This window comes from Drosophila mojavensis, unplaced genomic scaffold (genome assembly GCF_018153725.1).
Source record: "Drosophila mojavensis isolate 15081-1352.22 unplaced genomic scaffold, ASM1815372v1 contig_81, whole genome shotgun sequence".
Lineage (NCBI taxonomy): Eukaryota > Metazoa > Arthropoda > Insecta > Diptera > Drosophilidae > Drosophila > Drosophila mojavensis.
The window spans coordinates 5741645-5765925 of NW_025318907.1; the positions used below are offsets into that span (position 1 = coordinate 5741645).

The following is a 24281-nucleotide window of genomic DNA, read 5'->3' on the forward strand; positions in this document are numbered from 1 at the left end:
TTAGTTGACATAATATTTGCAAGGGTATTTAATATTCGACTTGGTCACGTCATTTTTACTCTTCTTAGCAGTTCCTGTTGTTCATTTGCAATTTTTCTGGGCTGTTAGTTGGGTTAGGTCCAAGTATGTAGTATCATAGACACGAGGCCTCAGAGCCCGCTTTGTTGTTTGTCATCGTCAAGTTTTATGGGGTTTCTTAGGGCCCGGCTTGGCTGGGTTTGGCTTGGCTTATCCTGTCGCTGGCAGCACAATGGCCGTTCATGCCTATTTACGACCACCCTCCTTGTATCTGTGTGTGTACATGTGTGTGTTTACACAGACATCATTCGGTGGAGATTTTGTTTATCTAACAAGTCACGATAGTTTTCTGTTTGTTGTTTCGTTAGCAAGTTAACTTGCCGTATGAATTATGAGTGTTGTACGATTTAATGGGGTTTCCAGTGGGGTCAAAATAAATGTTTGCTGTCCAATAAGCTTTTATACGAACCTTACTTGCACAGAGAGATGCATAAATATTATTTTAAATATTATTGTGAGCAGCCAGAGTAACTAACTAACTAACTTGTTCACTTTACTGAGTGTGCGATGGATGTCTATTATAATTCCTCAAGTTAATTACAAAAATATCTTAGCATAATTTGTTTTCTCTCTTTAAACTTTTACATTCACTTTTAAGTGCTTTCCTAAGCTAGGCAAGCGACTAACGAGTTTTTCTATCCATCACGTATGTCAAGAGGGGAGGTTCGTTTTCAACCCTCAGCTGGAAAGTCATTTGCCGATATACAAACATAAAAATCTATCAACAGACATTAATTGCAGTCTATTTCGATAAAGGATACAAAGTGAGAAGGAGATAGAGATAGAGAGAGGAGGGAGAGAGGTAGATATGCAGGCATATAGAAGTAGTCACACCTGGTCTACAAAACTGCCAAATGGAGTTTTTGAAAAATTGTAAAACCAAAAACCGAAAACCGAAAATGAGAAACAAAAGCCAAAAGCAGCGAAAGGACATCATCATAATATAAAGAATTAAGCGTGAAGTTTACGCATATTAAGGATACGCATATGCGAACACACGCCGCCTGCATCTGACCAAAGCAAAAACCAATACAACCAGCGCACAAAAATGGCCGTTGAACGACTGCCAGTATGTATGTGTGTGTGAGTGTGTATGAGTGAGTGTTGTGTATGTGAGTGGCAGCAGGCCAAATGCAAATGTGCTCTATATAGAAATTCAAATTCAAATTGAAATTGAAATTGAAGTGAAAATGGAATTGAGCGGAATGAGCCTGTCAGGCTGTAAAAATAGCCGCTGTCTGGATTGTAGGAGCTGCAGCTGAAGTGAGTTCAACTGAGGTCCTGCATCCTCGCAACATCCTCTCAGCGCTAATCAGCATAAAATTCGATGCTAATGAAGCGTTGTGCAATGCCAGGCAGAGCAGCCCGGGTACTTGAATGCACTCGCATGCCTCATCACGCTGCACTGCGACTGCCAATGCAAATGAGCCAAAGGACATGCCCGAGCTGGCTATTAATTGCGCCTGCCAGAAGCAGAAAATATATTTGTAAAATAGACCACAAACTTGGTCACGATAAACATGACAAATTTCCTAATTTGCCCATTGACAGTTTTCAATTACTGGAACTCCTCAAGCGTGCACGCAGGTCCCTTGGCAAGCGCAGGAGGCAAGCCGAAGTTCCCATTGGGTAGTTGGGCCTTGTGGGCGCTCTAAACTGATGTCCTGTTGTAGCTATGTAAATTATGTGTGGCCGGGAAATTGACTTCGTTGAGTGTTGTTTGCTTTATCGAACGCAAATATCAATTGAGCACGTGCAGAAGTTCTGTACAAATAATAATATTCAGGATAATCGAATATTATATAATGACAAGAATAACGGAACTATACATATATATATTAGGTAAGCAGAGGAGTACTACACTGAATATCAACTAGCATAAGCCTAAACATGAAGTGTTCTGTAGCATGAAGCATCACAGAACACTTCATGTTGAGTCTTTTTGATATTCATTAAAATTCAAGTATTTCTGCAGACTTAATAACAATTTCATTTTGTTGATAGTTCATTAACAAAGTTCCTAATATTAGATTACTTAACAACAATTTAAATATATTGATAGCTGTTTAATACAATATAATTCCAAATTGTATTATTAGATTATATTAATTATAGTACCCTGAGCAAATTGAAAATAGGATCTCAGAGTATAAAGGTATTGACAATCTATATAGAACAGCCAGATGAAAGTGTCGCAGACCTAATACTTGCTCAAAATGATAAGCTGAATTAATTGATCATATCCATCTGTTTGTCCTATTAAAGCTGTTGAGATGTAATTTCAATAATTTCTATAGTCGCTTTAAGGTATAAAAACATTATTATTTATTTTCAATAAAAAGAAAATGTAAAGCAATTCAGTTTATAATTATATTTGATATTCAAAATTCAATTGCGAATTTAGCCCATATGTGATCAAGTATGCATATTTTAGTGAAAAATACTTTCCAAAAAATTAAGAGCAAATACTGAGAATCCCATTGAAGTTCGTTAACTAGCACAGAAGTTATTCAGGAAAATATTTCGTCAATTAACTTGTCATCTCTGTTACTTTCGAAAACCCACCAATAGACCGACTTTCCATATCCTTAAACGGAAGGATGCCATATTTGTAACTTGTCTGACTTGAGGTGCAAGTGATTTAAGATATGAGCATTCCTCTTATTTCTTGTAATACTACAAATTAGAAATTCTCCTGAATCTTTAATACTTTCTAGACAATCTTTTGCAACTCTGTCCGAAACCGTTAGTTGTTTCTATTGGCATATTCTATACTATAATGAAGTTCCGCTTAATGATCCATCAAAATCCGCTAGACAACTGTCAACAAAGGCCGCACTCAAGCGAGTATTCACAAGTATTCAAATCTCAATCGCAGCCGCAGTAGCTGCAACTGGTAGGCAAAACAAACAGATTGGCCGGACAAGTTCAATATTGAACAATCCCTAGGTGAGGCACATGACTGATTGCTGTGCCCACTGCAGCAGGACAAGTCAAAATTAGGAAGCCAGCATACACAGACACACACAGGCACACACAGGATAGAGCAAACTAGCAGGACAATTGGGAAACTGTTTTCACTCCTTCATGCTAAATTTGCGACCAACAGAGCAAACAAACAGAGCTGAGGTCCCGCAGGACGTCTTGGCATGAGGCAAATGTCTTGCACAGATGCACAGCAAGTGGCAAGGACATCTTGGCTACTCGTTCAGCATTCGGTAGTCATAAACACTAGCTGGAGGACAATGCTTGACTGTGAAGTCGGGCTTCCTAGTATTCCAGTTAACCGAGACTTCTGGGCACGTCCTAGTTACAGGATTCGTTTTTTGTAGGATTTTTATGAGTCTCTGTGAATGAATTCGACTGCTTGCATGCACTTAAAGTTTTACAGCCTCCGATGATGATCTGTACACAGATTTAATGCTCGAGTCTTGACTTTCAAATGCCCGCCGAACAAATTTACAGCCCCCTAGTAAATCATTGGCTTGGATGTCCTCTCGATGTCCTGCTCGAGCGCAACATGTGCTCCAGTTCAGCTGAAAGACTTTGCTACCATTCAGCCATTGAGTCTTTGATCCGAGTTTCGATATTTGATAGATTTTGTTGCGTGAATAGCTGAATTCCGTTTATGGGGCACTAATTGGGGGCTTTGTATTTCCTCTATTAACTGGAAACTCCAAACTGTAAACTGGATCTGGAAATTGTTCAAAAAGTGTGAAAATTCACTTTCACACATTTTCGCCTGTCTTTATTTCGATTTTCTATTTTTTGGCACTTCGAGTGAATCACTTTGTTTGACTTTGAAGTCCGCATAAAATTTGTGTTGAAATTTTTATGGGATCTATTAAGGAGATTTCTTAAGCTTTGTTTGGGACTTACCTGCTATTACAACTATTATTATGGATAATATATAAAATTATAGTGAATAAAAAAGATGTACACGTTGAACTCAATAAAGATATCCTTTGATTTGTCTTCGAGTACTTGACTTTCAAAATTTTTTAAAGTTAGGGTATAAAGAGTATAATCTCTAGACGATTTATGACATATTCGTGTCATATAATATTTAAAAATGATTCATGAACAAACAATTTCTGGGTTATGTATCTATTTGATTTATGTATATAGAATATGTCTTTTTGTCATTGCCAGCAAAATAGTAAATTCACATAGAACTATAACTAACAAAGAAACGTAGTCCAGCTCATGGGAGTATTAAGATACAAATTAGTTAAAAATTTATGAGCTCCACAGATATTTCCTTAATTAAAAAAACGAAATGGCCAACAAAATCCTTTAGTCTAGCCTAGAAATCTCTGTGAAAATGTACTTTGTCTGAGGCTGAGATCAGTCCGAGTCAGACGGCGCGTCGTCTGGGAGACTTTAAAATATATATTTTCAATTTCATTTGTCATTTCGTTACGTTTGCTTTTAGCGGAGACTCTGGCGACTGAGACAACATAAAAATCGCGCCAACTTTCAACTGGGCAAAAAGACGTTCCCCAGACTTTGATGGATCCGCCGGCTGGAAAGCGTATTTGTGTGTGTGTGTGTGTGTGTAAGTATGTGTTAAGCGTCTCGCTTAAATGAAGTACCAAAAACTCAATTTATTTGCAATTAAATTGTGAAGCTAAAGGAAAATAAAGGAAAAAAAAAAAAACAAAAACATAATCTGCATCGGATTTGAGCTCTGGCCTTTCGCCTGCTTTGCATTGTCCGGCCAAAAGCTTTGAACCCGTCGACAGCAGCAGCAGCGGCAGCGCACTTGGTGCCAATTCCCAGTTACCCAAAGTTGGCCCCTTTCCCAGTTACCAAGTTGCCGAGCCGCATCTTAGCCCACTTACCGGCAAGTGCGTTTGCGGCTCGAGCCCTTTGATGTTTCGGCCCACAGCCCCGCAGCCCCTCTCTACGTGAGCGTCTCCTGGCGTGATCTTTCGGCTGAACGTATTGCATCTCATTTGAAAGTCGGGGCGCTCGAACTGGCCGGTCGGCCGACAGGCTGGCTGGCTGGCTGGCTGGCTATATGTCATTGTAACATAAAAGTTCAATTTTAATTGCCGCGCTTGACGTGCTCAAGGTATTTGGCCTGGCATTTTTACGATCACTTTGGCAAATGTGCGCTTCAAAGCCATTTTAGTCAGCTCCAGCTGTGATCTTCAGCTACAGTATCAGCTACAGCCATAACTATAGATGCAGATACATTTGCAGCTGTAGCTACAGCTACAGATACATTTGGAGTTCTGCTCGGCTCTGTTTGGTTTTTGGCTGCGAGTGACTTTTGTCGGCCACTTTGTCCAGTCACTATTGCATGCCTGCTTCGCTCTCACCCCGTTGCCTTTCTCCACTGCCTTGGCTACTACTCACTCGCCGCACCCCTCGCTGGCCCTAAGAGCTCTGCGTCAAGTCGTTAAAAACGTCAGCGTCCCCGTCAGACTCTTGTCTTTTGCGGCGTTTCGAGCATGGATTTTACATATGTTCATTTGTTTATATGACTGCAGCAGCAGCACAAGCACAAGCAGCAGCAGCAGCGGCAGTGGCAGCAGCAAGGGTAGAGGCGGGGAGCCGGGCTGCGTGCCAGCGGGTCTCGTGGAGCAGATTGGCACTCAACTTAAGCGATTGCAAATCCGTAACTCATTCGCCTTCTCTTTAAATACGCGCAAAACAAATTTTTATTTCGTTTTTGTTTTCGTTTTGAGTCTTGAGTTTTGGGCTGGGTCTGGCTCTGGCTCTGGAACTGAGGATTTGTTGAGCAACCTTCACCGAAATCGCCGAATTGCATTGTCTGCTGTGTTGCATGCCCCGCATTTTCCCACACGCGCGCCCAGCGATCACCGCTGAGATATTATCGGCGAGGGGGCGGCTGCTTTTGAGATGTTGCCAAACTACACTTTCCAAAAAAATGAGATGAAAGCTTAAGATGGTATTATTGACGTGATATAATATTAATCTCTTACGAAATATAATATATTATTGATGATGATATTGATGAGTAAACATTAAAACTTAAAAATTAAATTGATTGACACAAGAAAATAAATTAATAATTAAATATATTTTTATTATTAACAACCATTTTGCTGTGCGAACATTAAAATTAAAATTTACCTGGCAAGAATAAATAAATTTATAAATAAATAAATTATAAATAATATTGATGTGAAATATTTGAAAACAGTGCTTACACCTTACAAATTTCCATATCCCTTATATATAATGTAATTCATTACATTTTGAATATTTATTTATCGCTCCATCTGTGATACACGAGTCGAACAGTAAATCAAGTTCTTGCCTTTTCATCATCCTTACACACGCCTTCGGCCTTGATTATTTAAACGACTTTCAATAAACTTGATTACATCATAAAAATGCAGTCAATCCATATCAGAGTAATCCGTCAGAAATGCTGTTCAGTCGGGGGCTTTTCGCACAGTGTCTGTCATATATCTTCGCATCAATAACATAAATTAAAAACTCACTAAAGGGGCAACTCCCAGCGGCATCGCTTTGTGCAGCCTGCTGACACATGCATCACCCTGCGCCCCCCTCACCCACCCGCTCGCCACTCGTCCAGCGCTTAACCGGCTGCTGCAGACTGTATGTCGTCTCCCACATGCGGAGGAGCTGCTGAGCAATTTGTTAGCCAACATATCAAAGAGTTTTCCTCCCTCACTCTCACTCTCACTCTCTCTCTCTCTCTCTCTCTCACTCTCGCGCTCTCTCTCTCTCTGTGTTCTTTATAATTTATTTGATGGCAACAAAGCGCGCCAAGGATTTGCAGACACTGGAGGCACTGCATCATCAATGTCTGAGTTGTTGAGTAATTTGCTAAACATGCTGCCTAAGCCTCGCTCTTTCTCTCTCTCAGTCCCTCTCGCGATCCATTCCCTGCTATAGATGTGGGGGCACTCGGACTGCCGATCGCAAGTTTTCGCAGATTTATGATGACGGTCGGCGTTTTTGTGTTTATCACTGGCATTGGCCATAAACATGTTTAAATGCAGTCGAATGCGTTTTTAAAGAGTGCATCCTAAATCAAAGATCTGTGGGCACCGACCCCAGGCTCTAGCCAAGAAGCGAGCTCAAGCCCAGCCAACTGTCAATTTCCGGCGAAAATTGCGTGAGGCTTTGGTAGATAACTAAATTAACGCAAAGCCGAAGCTAATAGAGAACGAGACAAAAGGAGAGGTAGAGACAGGGAGTTAGTGAGGAGAGTGTGTGCAGAGGAAGTTGCTAGGGCGTCATAATTGCGGCGTATCGAGCTGCTGGCGGGGGCGTTGCAGATCGCGGCCAACAGGTGATAGCTGTGAGACAGACAGGCGACAAGCGGGCCAGGATATGCCTAACAAACCATTAACACCCGAACCGCAAAAACGTCAAAAAGAAAGATACAAATACAGAGTGAGGGAGGGAGAGGGGAGAGCGAGGGAGAGCGTGCTACCTGTTGGGCAACTGCGCGGTAGGTCCTTGCTTGCATTTCTGTCGCCTGATTAGAGGCCATTACAAATCGTGAGTGTTACGCTTCTTCGAGCCGGAACACAGGTGGCAGTCGCTTGTTTGTTTTGTGTGTTTTGTGCGTCTTGTCTCTGCAAATAGACTTGTCAAACTGTGCCAATGATCGATTTGATACGCCAACTTAGTCAAATGCTAGCCAGGATGCGACGGTCCTGTCAGTGCTGCCAGTGCTGCCGTTGCCAATCGCTTTAGCAGCGCTTTTTAGCCTAAGCAAACACAAAACACACACACACATACATGCACACAGTTGAAGATACATTCAGAGCTGCAGATACAGATGCAGCTTCGGCAGCAACTTTTGGGCATCTTGGGCTAGACAGCTGTGGCTGGCTTAGCTGCGCTGGGCGTCGCCCGAAAAGGTGTTGCCAAATTATGCTAATTAAATTATACACCTCAGCACCAGTCGATAGCGACTGCGCATCTTGAAGATACGAATTTCACAAATTATGTTGTTTGTCGGATGTGTTAATTGACCAAATCGCATTTGGTCGCAGATTATTGCGAATTGATTTTGAACGCCCACTAAAGAGCGCACTATATAGCCATGAATAAAATATTTAAATGGAAAAGTGGCTTATAATTGATTGGCAGAGCTGGTGGAAATAAATTAATATTTGAATTGATTTCACCAATGTAACAAGTCAGAGTGACCGACTACAAGTTACCCCTTTCGCCAATTCGAGCGAATCGCCCTTTAATATATCTATTAATATAGAAAGACCAAGTCCCAAGTGCTGTTCATGACTGTATTTCGCTTCATTATCTAGTTAGGTTTTATAGCTAGTATAAAAAGTTACTCAAATGAAAATTCAGAGTGAGCTCAATTTATTCTCTATTAAATATTACTTTTTAGACTCATTCACGAAAGTGAAATGAGTATATTGGTTTTGTGCAATGTCCGTCTTGCTGTCCGTCCGTCTGTCCGTCTGTCCGTATGAACGCAATCTATTTCGGCGCTATTGAAGCTAGAGACTTGAAATTTGGAACACATACTCGTGTATATCTCCGATTTATAAAGTGTTAAAATTTTCCCGATCCGCCTACTAGGGGCGTGGCAAATCGGAAAATGCATTTTCCGATATACCAGAAATCATGTTTGTTGAAGAGCTAGAAAGCTGAAATTTGGTATGTAGGTCCGCGCCGACCACCCAAGATCACAAGCTATGGCGGATATATCTCCGCCCATTAGGGGCGTGGCAAATCGGACAAAACTGTATCTCCTAAAGTTATAAACTTAGAATGCTGAAATTTTGCACGTAAGCTAATGTTTTAATTCTATGAAGATGGGTGAAAAAATTATATATCTACGCCCACTAGGGGCGTGGCAAATCGGACCTGAAGATATAGTGATTTTTCGAATTCTGCTATATTTTAGGCACTATTGATGCTAGAGATCTGAAATTTGGTATATATACGCGGGTTGATCACCCAAGTCCAACGAGCTATGGTAGATATATGTCGGCCTATAGGGGGCGTGGCAAACCGCAAAAGTTTATATCTCCTACAGTTTAAGAGCTAGAAGCTTCAAATTTGGATAGTTAAGTTACTGGTGGCCTCCTCTATCGATGCCCCAAAAAATAATTTTTAAGCCTCTTTAGGGGCGTGGCATATCGAAAAATACCCTGTAATTTTCACATTTTTTGAGCGTAAGAATTCAAATTTTGCATTTAGGTAACCGGTTGCTCGTTCTAAGAACTGGCTAAAATTGAGGAGTCGACGGCCACTAGGGGCGTGGCAATCGGCATTTACAGTGCCCGAATTGCGACATTTATATGCGTCAGTCATCTATTTATGTATATGTACACATAAGTAGGCTTATAGGCATTGATAGCACGGAAGGAAACATTTTTATAAAATTAATAAAATATAAAAAAGCTAAAATAACAAAAATTTGCAATTTACAAAAAATTGTTTTCAGCGGGATTTGAACTCGCACCCAACCCAAACAGCATGTTTGTCAAAATAGCTAAAATAAAGATCGCCGGCGCTTCAGCCTACAGCACCACCGCGTCGTTTCGATCAATAGTAGTTAAAATGAAATCACATTATTGTTATGACGCCACATAGCAAAGAAAAGCCAGAGTGGTGGCTGGAAATTCAAAAACAATGCAAAGACAAATCAATCGCAACGGGATTCTTAGAATATGCTAGAGCACGCATTTATGTGTACATACATACACACATACAAATGAGCGCGTGTATAAGGCTGGAATGCTTGATGCTATGCGCGCAGGCAAACATATATAATTATATATACATATGTATGTATTTGCGTATATGTATTTGAGGGCTATTTAAGAAGAACAAATTTAAACTTATAAAATTATTCGACTAAGAAAATGAAAAGTATTAAGTGCCATTCAGTCAAGCTCGCACCTTCCCAATAAAATATCTATTTTATAAAAAAACGAAATATGTATGAAAAAAAAAAATAATAATAATAACATAGTAGAGGTTCGAACCTCCCCTACTCTAACATTACTTGTGTCGCCCTTAGCACCCGCGCCCCTGCTTTGATCGAGAAATCAGTTGCTAAAATAGAATAGCTTAATAAGAGAGCGTCATCAGACAAAACTACAGTAACGGCTAGAAAGTCCAGAAATCAATCGAAATTCTAAGAATGTGAGAAAAGGCGCGCTTCTGTCTGTACGCATAGAATAGACGATGAGTGTGTGCACAAGCATAGGAAAATCGCGCTGATCTGCTGTTAGCTTGAAGCCGGTATCCAATGTATGGATATAAATACATATATAATAAAAATCAAAATTGTATAAATTATATATGTATGTAATTTGAATGCAATAGCTATCGATGATTTTCCAATTTTAATGGCAAAATGCCGTGTTTTTTGCTGCGCACTAGACTTGAAAATTGCACTATATACTCTGGTTGACAGCGTTTGGGCTGTGAATGAGTCTTCTGCAATCGGTATCGCCCGACTGCAACGTTCTTACTTGTTGTTATAATATTTTATTAATATTTTGAAATTCTCCCAAATCAGTATTATTTTCAGGCTGGATACTTTTCTTTTATGTAGAGCGTAACGAAGTGAAGATTATTATCGCAGCTGTTGGTTAGCTGTTATCTGTAGACGCGAATCCGATGGATAATTATTTGTGGGGATTATTTTCTATGGAGTGTAAGGCTAGAAATATAATCGAGCCTCTTGAAGTTGATGAAAAATATTGTATTATCCGCGAAGTAAATAAGTAATATATAAGTTAAATTAGAGTCCTTCCTTGACAAGCGGAAATAATATATTCTTACCTATTTCATACATATATACAATTCATATATCATAGGTATATATTTTTCTTGTAATTGTAATGCAAATATAGTATCCTTACCATATAATTCTGATTAGTATATCAAACCAATTTCGAATCTTCCTACTCATCCGATTTGACATAGCTTTCACCACTTGTGACTTCTTGCGGGAACCAATTGTTGGCCTCATTAGATCAGAACAACCGTATTGAATCCATCAATCAATCAAGTGCTTTACATGCTATAGCCCTGTACTTTCTGTTCAAATGGAAAACTAATCTGATGTATTACATGAGATATCAATTGACAATGTTTTTCTTAGATTTCTCTGCAATCTCTCGAGCTCTCGGCAAGATCAAAGTGTCTATATGGAGCTGTAGCAATTACAGATTCTGAGAAATGTAACAACAATTAAATGCAAAAATGGCGCAACAAATCAAAATCGAATTAAATCAACTGAAGATAACATGCGGCTTAATTATTCACAGTCGAATCGAGGAGGAAGAAGCAGCAGCAGAGCTGCTGGAAAAGTCGCCGGCACGAGTCTTTATATTGTTTTGGGCTTAACGGCACAGCTCGGTGGCTTGATGCCACATAATTGTGGCAGCAGCAGCAGTTGATTATTAAAGTCCAAGCCGCACTTTGACATGTGCCGCCCGATGCGCATTGCACAGTGGGCACATGTAATTGAAAATCACGCTGGCCAATTGCCACCTCGGAAAAGTCAACAGAAATGGAAATTGTGGCCAATCGATTTTCGGCAGAGCTGCTGCCGACGTTTCCAGAAATACGTTTTTAATTAGAAGCAGCAGCTAGCAGAAGCAGAAATAGAAGTAGATGTAGAAGAAGAAGAAGAAGCTCAGTTGCTCCACATGGCAGCCATATAACCTCTCGATAATTATTTATTTTCCCATTTTCACATGGCACTTTCTGGCGATAATTTCATGTTCGGTAGCGGTGGCGGTGGCGGTGCCTCTCAATGCAGAACTAAAATGCATTACGAAAATCCATTTACTATGGAGAATAAATCAAAACGGGAAAAGCGACAGAGATACAGTTGCAAGGCAAGCAAAGGCTTTGTGCGTATTTATTTCTATTATTTATGTATAATTCTCTATCGGCATATGTATGAGTCTGTAGCTGTGCACGGAGCTCTTCTCTAGGTTGTGGCATCATCATCGTGAGCATCAAAGGATTGATTGCTTTTCGTGATTATTTGGTTTATGGTTCTGTTTGGGGGTTTCTTTTCTCTTTGGGATGCACATGCTAATATTTCAATGTCAAATTAGTTGTAATCAAAATGTGATAAATATGTGAAACATGCGAGATATGTGGGGAATTTATGTGTGCGGCCATGCATAATTGAGCACGTTATCGAAATGATTCACTGAGATCCTCGATGGCTCATATGCATAATGTGATTACAAGACTTGAAAATGCTACCTTACCTTGAGTGTAGCTGGAAGCGAAGGAAACTAAATGTAGCCTATCTTAAAACGTATTTTAGTAATGATTTGTGTGTAGATTTTAATCGATATAGCTGAGGAAATCATAATAATATTTGATTAAAAATCTGATGTAAGTGAAATACTCTTTGTTTAATATATATTGCTCATGTTCAATTGTATTCGAAGTGATTACAAGACCTGGAAAAGTAAACCTGGAAGTCACGATGAGTGGATCTGAAAGTGAAGGAAATTATGTGCAATTTATCTTGGAATTTACATTTTATCTGAGTCTTTACTAAATCAAATCAAAATATTTGCGATTGGAGATATATCTAAGTAAATCCTATTAATATTTTATAAAAATTCTTAAATAAAGAAAATTTAATTTTTATTAATAAAATATTTCAAAGCTGATTAAATATATGATTACATAATACTAATTCTCTTTGTCTTATATTTTTCGTATTCAATTCTGTTCGATTTTGTTTATTTAATGTTATTCTGTAGATAATTGAATCGAAACACTCGAGATTCTTTTGTGAAAGCATAAATTATCGAAATTCTTCTACTGTGTCTAATGCAATGCAACCCTTTATATAACACTTTACGGATATTATCATAATATTAACTTAGCATCGACTACTGTGCGCTGCTACCGCTCTGCTCTTGTGTTCAGTCTTCTGCAACGTTTAAGCCTTGGGCGTAACCTGGTAGCATCTCTATTAGAGCGCACTCGACAATCAATCTGAAGCAGATTGATTTGGTCTGGTGTCGGGCGGGAACCCTTTCATTAGCTAATACTGGGTGCAGGCGCTATAATTATAATCATTGACATCACACCTTGTGCTCGCCTCGTCGGCAGGTGCTAAACGAATTTTATGGCTTGACGCCAGAGCGGGAGGAATGGAAACATAAAGCAATTGGCGCAGAAAGGAGTTGCCACGCCCCCAGCTATTAGCTATTTCGGGGAGTGCTAATCAAGGATCAGCGATGTCTATCATGGCCAGGAATTAGCAGGAATGCGTTAAACGTGGGCGCTACACACACTCAAGAAAGAACAAAACACAAAAGACAGAGCTAGAGAGACATAGAGAGAGAGGGAACGAAAAAAACAGCCCAAGGGCAATTAATGTTGATCATAATTTTTTCAAAGAATCCGCCACATTTCAGCGCGTGAATCTTTAGGGCAGAGCTCAAATGTTTCTTTATTTACGATCGGCCAGAGGAGTGCAGAGTCCATAGAGAGAGAGTTGAGAGTCGTTGCGGACTGTTAGAATTCACACTTCAACGCCACCGCCACCGCCACCGCCACCGCCACCGCCACCGCCACCGCCGCCGGCGTTGGCAAACGGCGTGTGTGTCCTGCCAGCCTCGACTTCTCGACTTCGCCGGCTTTGTCGACTTGCCGACAAAGCGCCGCAGTCGGGCAGCGCACAACGGCAAGAAGAAGAGCATAAAAAACCACAGATCATGCACATAATGGGCATCCTTTGTTGTGCCTCGCTGAAAGTCGGGCGCTCACATCCTTTGGCCGCCGTTATCCTTTGCCGCGTCATGCGCGTGCCCGCCCAGATCGACTGGATTGGCCAGTTCGAGCTGCGAGCTGGTCAATATCGGCCCTTCTTGGCCAACTGTCCGGCCTGTGGGCGTATTCGGCTCACACGTTATTAATTCGTTTTTAAGCGCTGCTCCGTGGAGGAGTGATATATTTGTACATATTACTCTTCTCACCTCGATCGACGACCGCGGCTCCCAGCTGACCGGTAACTGTCTCGCGCAGAAGCCGCCCCAATTAATCATCTTTCTCTGGGATTTCATCTGGGAGACCGACTGAGCCAGCGGTAGAGGCAACGGTAGAGGCAGCGGCGGCGGCGGCTTTAACGTGCCGCCCTTTTGTGGTAACATTTGCTGTGTAAACAGTTGCGGTTGAGTTTTAATTTAGTTTTCTTGTTTTTGGGCCCTAACAGCTGTTGCTTGAACTCCGGCCCAAAGGGGCTTTCGTTTAAGCTGACATATGGGCGTTAGTGGTAATTTTTCAGTGGAGTTTATTGGAAACATTTTGGGTATCATTAGTGTTGCATTTAGGGCACATCTATATGCTTTTAATGAGCCATTTTATATACCGAGCATTGTGAATAGCATATGACGACTGGCACTTTGTAGTGCCTTAAGCGTTTCCCCTTATGTCCCGGCAGTCGCTTATCCATTATATTCTTATCGTTATTATATATATTAGAAGCGTTTGTATTATTTCTGAGATCTCTTTCGTATAGCTACTGGAATTTTAAAGAATTTTTATACCCTGAACCCATTTTCAATGGGAAATCAGGGTATAATGGTTTTGTTGAAATGTATGTAACAGGCAGAAGGAGGCGTGGCAGACCCCACAAAGTATATATATTCTTGATCAGGGCGACGAGCTGAGTTGATTTGGCCCTGTCCGTCTGTCTGTCCGTCTGTCCGTCTGTCCGTCCGTCCGTCTGTCCGTCTGTCCGTCTGTCCGTATGTATGAACGCGTCGATTTCAGAAGTTATAAGAGCTAGAGACTTCAAATTTTTTTTAAAATGTTCGTTATTACAGCGCGCATATCAAGTTTATCATTAAAAATCGATAACTCATCCCGATCTTTTTTTATCGATAAAAAACCTTATCGAAAACCAGTTATAAAATTATATCTTCTACACCTTTATTGCTAGAGTCTCCAAATTTTTAATGTATGCCTATATGCAATTTATACAATTTCGATTTTTGTTAAAATTTACCCCCCACCCTTAAATTCACCCCCTCACCCTCACTTTTGTAAAAAGCGTATTTCAAATACTAGAGACTTGTGCTTTGGCAATTACATGCATATCCATGTCATAATCATAATCTGAAAGTTTCATGAAGATCGTACGTCCACAAAAATGTTATTAAGCAATTAAGTTCTCATAGTAAGCGCTCACTGCCGCCCATGCGTGTTTATGCTTGTGTGTGTATATGTATGTAATTGTTTGTGTATGTGTGTGTGTGTGTATGTGTGTATTATGTGTGTGTATGTATGCCTGTGTGTGCGTGCGTGCGTGCGTGTGTGTGTGTGTGTGTGTGCGTGTTTCTTGTGTAAGCTGAAAGACGCGAAAAATTATTGAAATAGCTATTACTCCAAGGGTTCAGGGGATCTCGTAGTCGAGTAGTCTCGACTAGAGCTTTCTTACTTGTTTAAATTAACTTTATAATTTCTTTTAAGCATTTAGATATACATATTAAGGTATAGGTTATCTTTTAATTTATTTTTCTAATTTATACTTTTATTAATTTATACTGCTATAATTATTTCATTTGTCTTATATTCAATTATAGTTTAACTATTGACATATATATATCCATCGCTTATTATTTCGAATAGATACAAATATACCACTATGTTTAACAGTAATTGGTATTAGCATTTACTTTTCTAGAGTTTAATAACTATACGTTACTTAATTTTGTTTTATTGTTACGAATTTTTTGTTTTATTGGTACGAATTCAATATATAAGTATTATTTAATATATTATTTACTATATCAGCTTCTTTTTAACTCTTGGTAATTTTTTATTAAGTGCTACTTATTATGTATGTATATATAATATTGTTTTTACATTACTTATATATACTTTATAAATTATTTATAAAACTGGACGTCATCCCTATTAGAATTTTACTTATTCACAAATAAATAAAAAACATCTTTGAGCGGAATCCAATTACTATGCCGTACAGCTGCTTCACTTTAAAGTATGCCGAAACGACGAACAAAAAAATTAAATTCCAGAGTTTTCTGCGAGCCATCACTCAAGTTAATTCCTCTTTTTCTCCCTTTCTATGGCTGCATGCTTCGTTTGCAAATGAATTCCCAACTTGAACTAGATACTCGACAGCTAGTCAAATTGTTGAGCCTGCTGTTCCACCTCCCCTTCTCCCACGGTAAGGCAACCACAAAAATACACTCACATAAAAATGCCAGAAAAATTTTATATACGCATGTATATTTATATAAGTAGAACGTTCGCAAAATATGTAACAAGTTAGAGCTGAGGTATTCGCTTCGATTTATTTATTTCGACAAATAATGTGAATTGAAAAGCGCGCACATGGGCCACAATCAATTCGATGAAGGGCATAGGTGGGGGCAAAGTGGGGCAGCGCAATGAAAGTGTAAATATTAATAAGCGGCTGCCGACAAAGGCCGCAGACTTGAAGCTCCACACAAAAGAGCGACCGCACACTTGCCATTCGAAAGTTCAATAGCGAGATACAGATACAGATACAGATAGCGATACGATTGCAGATACAGATACATCAATGCCGCAGCCACAGAAACGAACAGTAGCTGTTTGGGTTGTCATAAGTTTTGAGCGATTGCCCCGCAGCGAAGCCACACACACAGCGTGGCGGCCGCCCGAACAATAGCACCACAATTATTGCCAAATGGCACACAGAGAGAGAGAGAGAGAGAAAGGGAAGAGGAAAAGAGGGCGAGAGGGAGATGGAGCGACGTGCACCCACATCCAGGCAAATGTGTCTTACAAACATACAGACACGTACGCTAGCAGAATTAACAACTTCTGAGCTCGCACAGTGGCAGCAACAACAAGTTGGACAACAACTACAATTTATAGTTGTTGCTGTTGCTGTTGTCGTGTGTGTTAGCCAAGGCCAACTGCGCTTTTTGGATAGCCGACAAACAGTGCGGCCGCATAATTTCCATGTGCGCACACGCGGCGTATGCGCAACATGGACAAAGTTCTTTGATTTCGGCCGCCTCGCGACTGTGCCACAAATTAACCAAAAGTCATGCACTAGGAAATTAACTAGACTCTTTTTTGCTCGTGCGAAAATAGTTTGGCCAGCTTCCCATCCGCCTCGCACTACGCTCTGTTTGAGACCGTCTTTTTCTCATGCATATTCGTTTCATTTGGTTTGGCCATACTTAATTAACAGAGCAGCAACTCCTTCGAGCAATTGTTTTCCAGCCGAGTTTTGGAATAGTCGAGAAGCAGCTGGTGCTCGCATTGAGAGCAGATTGTATATTGTTTATAAGAGATTGTGTATTACTTACAAAATAATGAAAGACACAGATGATGTGGACGTCATAAGAGAGTTTTCCTTGAATTCAACAAATTTATTTCGAAGGAAAACCCATTAGCTACTTATCAGCATTTGCATCAATAATTTCTAGTGTTTTCCCTCTCTTCGACATATCCTTTAACAACAACAAAATGTCAGTTGAGGCACGTCATTGCATCGCTCGAGGACTCGATGAAGGCGTTTATTTAGCTCAATGCGATCGAATACACAAGGATGCAAACTATTCAGAAACGGTACCCACGTCACAGACTGGGCACACAGAGGAGCAAAGGACACACAGAGCTGGTTATTGACATTGGCGCTGTGAAATGTATGCTTGAGTTTGCTTTGCTTTCATTTCTGTTGCTGCCAATGCATAATGTTCACCCATTTCCGTGGTGAAGCGTTGAAAGAGCAAAAAATGAAAACCTTTAACGGCACACAGTTCTGGTTGTTGCTATGCAACGCTTTAAGATTTATATTTTTCCTTTATTGATGATGAACATTAAAAACGCTACATATTGAATATATTTTCAAGATATAACTAAACTATTTATAGCTAGCAATTTATATTCTAGGATTACTGCTCTCCAATAGTTTCCTTTAAAATAACTTTATTTATGATATATTTAATGTTTATTGGTACTTGTCAGTACGCTTATTGATTTTAGTAACGTCATTCACAGTGAACTACGATGCGAACAGGAAACATAAAACGCCAACAAAAGTCCAACAATAAACAGTTAAATAACTGCCTGGGAACGCTTAGGAATGATAGAAGCAATAAGCAAAAATAAGAGGAAGAAAATCAACTAAACATGCCGCGAAATTCGCATAACTTCAAATCAAGCTAAAATACGTCTCATATAAATAACTATAATGGAGTCCAAGATCCACTTAGATCCACTTAGAAGTCAACTCTCTAAGCCAGGGATCAAACGGGGCGGCGCTTGAACCAATTGCAGCCATGCTATGCGCACCCATTGGTTCTCTTTGCCGCAGCTGCTCAATCGAACGCACACAGACGCACACATGCATGCGTTGAGAGCGAGAGCAGAGAGCAACTGGTAGAGTGGGTTGCACTGCTCGCACACACGGGGGCTAGCGATCACTGCACAGTGAGAGCGCTTCGTAACTGTGTCTGTCTCGCTCTCTCGCCAGCCACCCTCGATGCGTGGGTTATGCTGTTTGTTGTTTTTGTTCTTGGTGGCAAACAAAAAAAACTTGTTTTTGTTTGTTGGTGTTCTGCATGCACGAGGCAGCGCTGCCGGTGCCGTTGCCGTCGCCGTCGCCGTCGCGTCGTCTGAGAATCTCACAAATTCGTTTTAGTCTCGGCTGCTGACCGTTTCAAAATCAGTTTCGAGCTGTCAAGCAAACGAGCAGCATCAACAAACAGCAACGTGCGCATGCGCCCTACCCAAACAAACTGAAAAGAAAACTCACAATTGAAAAGAAAACAGAAAACAGAAAATAGTAGAAGAAGTAACTGAACTAGAAAAATAATATTCTTGTGCTGTTAATAGTGTTGGTGAACGTGCACACATATCAATTAATCAAAGTATTAAAACGGATTATAATAACACAGACATGGCTGTATCGGCACTTAACATGACACCCTACTATGCTGGATATCCCTTTCAAGGTAAGCATGCGACAACGATCATCATCATTATCATCAACAACGGCAATAGAAACAGCAATAGCAATAGAAACAGCTTCAGCATCTAAGCATCAACGCTCTATTACCAATTACCACAATTACGGCTACAAAACGTCGTAGAAAATAGTGCCCGATCACCGTGATCATCATCATGATCAAATGGGGCAGCGCTTTCGCCGGCTACAAACGAGAGATCATTACCCGCTCGTCCCCTTGTCCGTTTGTCCACTCCTCTGCTGGTCCGCTCGTACAACAATCATGATCAGCTTTTTGACTTATTGATTGTGATCACAACTCGCAGCCAGCCCCAACCTTTTTCCAGCCAGCCCAGCCAGCCAGTCAGCCAGGCGACGACGACTCACTGTCCAGACTTTGCAGACTTTTTGGCGCGCTCTTCTCGCCTTTTCAACGGTCTGGAGTCGGCTCCGCTGCTTTGATCTTGGCTCAGCGTCTGATGTTTGGGCCTCTCGTGTAGCACGTAGCAGCAACGTCAGCGCCCCAAAACAACAACAACAGCAACAACAACAATAGCAACAGCAACTGAGCTGGAATCTTTGAGCTTTTTGGGCCTTTTATACTCTTGCACCGCACTGATATTACCTGGCACAGCTGGACGCTTGTCCGTCTCTGCGTCTCTCCGTCTCTCCGTCTGTCCGTCCGTCTGGCTTATGGATTATTAGTTTGATTTGATTGCATGGGCTGCACAGCTGCACAGTGATCGGCATTTTCCATGCCTACTGCTCAGTTCAGTTCTTTCTTTTTCTTTTCATTTTTTGCTTTTTTTTTGGCCCACGCAAATTGGCAATTTGCGCTTTGTTATGTTTACATGCGAATTGGCCAACGAAAAGACAAATGGCCAACGAATAGCCTCAGCCTTAGACAATAGATCGTGCGAACTGATCCTTCTGGCCAACAATGCTAACTGCATAATTGGATTACTTATTGCCGCTCAATCGAGTAGCGAAGAGAAGTTAATTGAAGATCACTTGAGGATCACCCGAAGATCGCTTGAGAGCAACTTCGAATGGCCACACGCAGCAAAGAATTTTCAAAACAAAAACCTGTACATCTTATTTTGAGGATAATTTTAAGTCTTTTTGTACTCGAAGATCAGCTAACCTAATCTCGTCATTTCCATTTCTGTTGCTCTTCTTCAGGACAGGGACGCGTCAACCAGCTTGGCGGCGTCTTCATCAACGGTCGTCCCTTGCCCAATCACATTCGCCGCCAGATCGTGGAAATGGCCGCCGCTGGGGTTCGTCCTTGCGTTATCTCCAGGCAGCTGCGCGTCTCCCATGGCTGCGTGTCGAAGATCCTCAATCGCTTCCAGGAGACGGGCTCCATTCGGCCGGGCGTTATTGGCGGAAGCAAGCCCCGCGTTGCCACGCCCGATATCGAGGCAAGGATTGAGGAGCTTAAGCAGTCGCAGCCAGGCATCTTCAGCTGGGAAATCCGTGCCAAGCTCATCGAGGCTGGCGTCTGCGACAAGCAGAACGCGCCCTCAGTCAGCTCGATCTCGCGCCTGCTACGCACCACCTCGGGCTCCGGCTCTGGCAACGGCACTGGTTCCCACAGCATCGATGGAATCCTGGGCGGCGGCGGTGGCTGCTCCGCTGGCAGCGAAGACGAGAGCGAGGACGACACCGAGCCCAGCGTGCAGCTGAAGCGCAAACAGCGCCGCTCTCGCACCACCTTCTCCAATGACCAAATCGATGCTCTGGAGCGCATCTTTGCGCGCACCCAGTACCCCGACGTGTACACCCGCGAGGAGTTGGCCCAGAGCACTGGCCTCACCGAGGCCCGCGTCCAGGTGTGGTTCTCCAACCGTCGTGCGCGCCTGCGCAAGCAGCTCAACACTCAGCAAGTGCCCAGCTTCGGCGGCAACTCCACAGCCCCGTCGTATGGCTCCAGTGCTGCTGCTGCCACCAACATGGGCATGGGCCTGTACAGCACACAGTCGTGGCCCGCCAGTGGAGTTGGCTATGAGGCGAATGCCGGCTACAGCGGCTCGGTGGCTTCCATGTCGCCCGCTAGCAGCAGCAGCAGCTCCGCTGCCCACAGCCCGGTCCAGACTCAGTCCCTGCCCCAAGCACAGGTCAGCAGTGGCAATAGCTTCATGAACTCCGCTTACAGCATGAGCACAGCCACCGCTGGCTACTCAGCCACTGCTGGCACCTCCACTTATTCCATGCCCACAACAGCCGCCAGCTCGGCAGAGCAGCTGCGCTCCCAATTCGCCTCCGCCGCTGCGTCTGGCTCTCATCATCCTTCGTCGTGGGACAGCTACAACTTTGCCGGCTCCTTCTTCCCCAGCGCGAATGCGAATCCCATGGGCGGCTACCACCAGACGGTCGCCCCCGAGCCCAAGAGCTCCATGATGGCGGCTGGAGCAGCCTATCCCTATTTCGGATTTTAATGGAGTCCCCCTCATCTCCAGCACTTGCTCCAGTTCGCCAGCTAGAGGCTTCACTGCTCTCCTAGCTGGTTCTTTTCTCTAATCAGTGCCTGTTTTTTTTATGCAGATCCTTGACTATTTAAAGAGTTTTAGTTAAGAGCTTAAGACTGTTTATACTAAGTTTAAACGTAATTTTAAGATTTTTAACAATTACTTAGGAAACTTTTAAATTAAGTACGGAATCAAAATAAATATAAATATACGAATAAGAATTATAAAACGGTTGTTCTTTATGGATCTTATGGATTATGGATGAGCTATCGGTATAAATGCATTTATAAGAGTGAATGCTTTAGTTATCAATACCCGACTAGTACATACCCGAGTCCTTTGAATTTTCAGAGATTCTCAGCTTCGTTTATGCTCTGCGGGACTAATTGCTGAATGGAAGAAATGGGTATGGAAGAAATAAAGAAAATTAATAACATTTATTTCTTTTTATTCACTAAAGGATAAGCCTTTGGTATTTTAAATAAACAAAAAAAAAAGTATCCATTAATCTGGTTTGTAAGACTTAAATCTCTACTTCTTATTGCATTCACGATACAGTGAATAAACGATGTCAAATTATCGATATTTATCGATAATGCGAACATCAAATAATGTATCGACATTTTTAATGGGGTAATATAAATATCACACCCTTTTTTGACATGCGATAAATTTTCAATAACTAGACTATACTTGATAACCTCAACTGATTAATAGGACAAGTACTCTAATTCATTAAAGCTCTAAGACATTATAATAGTTTTAAACATTTAAAAAATAATTGATTCCATTAATTTCAAATTCGCTTTGTATTGCTCAGATAGACTTTGAATAATAAGCTTACATAAATGTGTTATATACTCATACTATACCATACTATAGTTATATAGCTATAAAGTTATACAAGGAGATACAGGTTAGGATTTCCTCTTGGTTTGAGGAGCAAATATTACTGCAAAATAATTATCAAATTGTATTCTATATCACTTTTGAATAAACCTCCTAACACATATTATAAATGAGTCGTCTTACAAACACCTATTGCGTCCTATATCTGTAACTAGTTTAAATACTATCTTAAGCTACTTTATGTTGCATCCATGGGTGATCTTGGTGATCTCATTTGAGAGACTATAGAACTCTAAGCGCCGGTTCAGTGCAAGGAAAACTACAAAAGATTCATACTCCATTAAACTAAGGACATCGCAAATGTCACACAGGAAAAAGACTGAAAGAGAAACGTGGACCACACAGAAATGTGGACATGTCCAAGCAGCCACAACAGGTTCAAGCCCAGCCCAGCTAATCCCTCAAAATCGTACAGAAATTGTCCCTTAAATTGACAGGATAACAATAGTTCCGCTAGCGTCGATTCCGTCCTGAACTAGAGCTCTTTCTGTGGGTTCCCAGTGCTCGGCTGTGGACAAGGGGACGACAGGGCGAGGACCGTATGAGTTGACAATTAAACAATTAGAGACAACACATTTTGCGACTCGATAATACGAAAATAATTTACAAAATTCCTTCGATTGTCTAAAGAGAGCCGACGTCTAGCGACAAAATAGAGCAATTGACAATGGGAGATGAGCAAAATATGAGAGACCACCAACGTCAGTGCGGGCTCCTTTCAAGATGCCGCCTTGTGGGCTAGTCAAAGATGAGAGGCCCAGGCCGAAGAGCTGTCGAAACGGGAGTGGACAAAGCCATTGACAAAATGCTGGGATGGAGGAATCGAGGGATGGAGAGAGGGGGTGTAGACCGGCTCAAATGTTGTAACTAGTTGTAGTAGGTCCTGATTGTCCTAGTTACGACTTGCTTGGGTGGCTTAGGTAGCTCTACCGCTGCAAGGGTCCTCAATTATGTGTGCACAGCAGGCGTCGCACTTACCACCTAGAATGAATACATATACATATCTCCAAGGGAAGATGCCTGCCGGGCAGTCAGCCTGCCGGCCTGCCAGCGTGCCTGCCTGAGCATCAGCGAGCGTCTAAATGAAAACATCAATTAGCTCATATCGCTCGGGTCTAACTGCCCGGCTAGTGGTGTGGCAGGTCCTGCGCATACCAAGACGACGACAGGTTAGCTCCGTCTCCCTCGCTTTACAAGGGTGATAATGTGTGTCAACTGTGACAATCATAATGGATCGCTTCCTAGGGTTCTCCTATGCTGCTCTCTGCTCCCTGCGAGCGTCACTTTGTCGTACAGTAGCCGAGCGGCTTCTTCTTTTTCTTCTCTCTTCTGGCAGGGCCACCAACTTGGATATTTTTATACAAATTTAATTTGTGTGGCAAGTCGAGTGCAGGAGCTGACAATAACTCCGAGCCTCTTCCTTTCTGTGGCTCTTTGAACAGAACTGTTGAAAGCCACTCCCGGCCTTTGAGCGCGTCTGATTTATGCGTTTTTGATAGCTGAGCGCAAGATCGAATGCCAGCTCAGACGACCCGGTAGCATGCGAAATTTATCTTTTTCTTTCCTTTCTTTTCTTTTTATTTGAGCCCACTTCCTGTGTGGCCCAAACGGTATGCTGAATAGCAAGCACTCGGTGTGTCCGGTAGCTGGCGGCAAAATGTAGACGCTCTGTCTCCCATTGCCGCACTTTGATTGATGATCGGCATCAAAGGCGTCCATAATGCGAATTGTGATCGGATTGAAACGGTAGCGACTGGCGAGAACCGCAATGTGGGAACTTTTTGTGCAGTTGAACTTTGGCAGAAAGAATGTCAAGCAATTTAGTTAGTTACAGGAGAATTACTTTAAAGTGGTATAGCTACATGCAT

The 24281-nt window shown here is 41.7% G+C and overlaps 1 protein-coding gene across 1 annotated transcript; it reads left to right on the forward strand.

The window, feature by feature from the left end:
• The first annotated feature begins 18773 nt into the window (after positions 1–18773).
• Positions 18774–21660, forward strand: LOC6580831 (protein gooseberry). Its single transcript, XM_002006597.4, has 2 exons — positions 18774–19040; positions 20216–21660. Exons 1-2 carry the CDS (start codon positions 18986–18988, stop codon positions 21472–21474), a joined length of 1314 nt encoding a protein of 437 aa, XP_002006633.1. The 5' UTR covers positions 18774–18985; the 3' UTR covers positions 21475–21660.
• The last annotated feature ends 2621 nt before the right edge of the window (positions 21661–24281 follow it).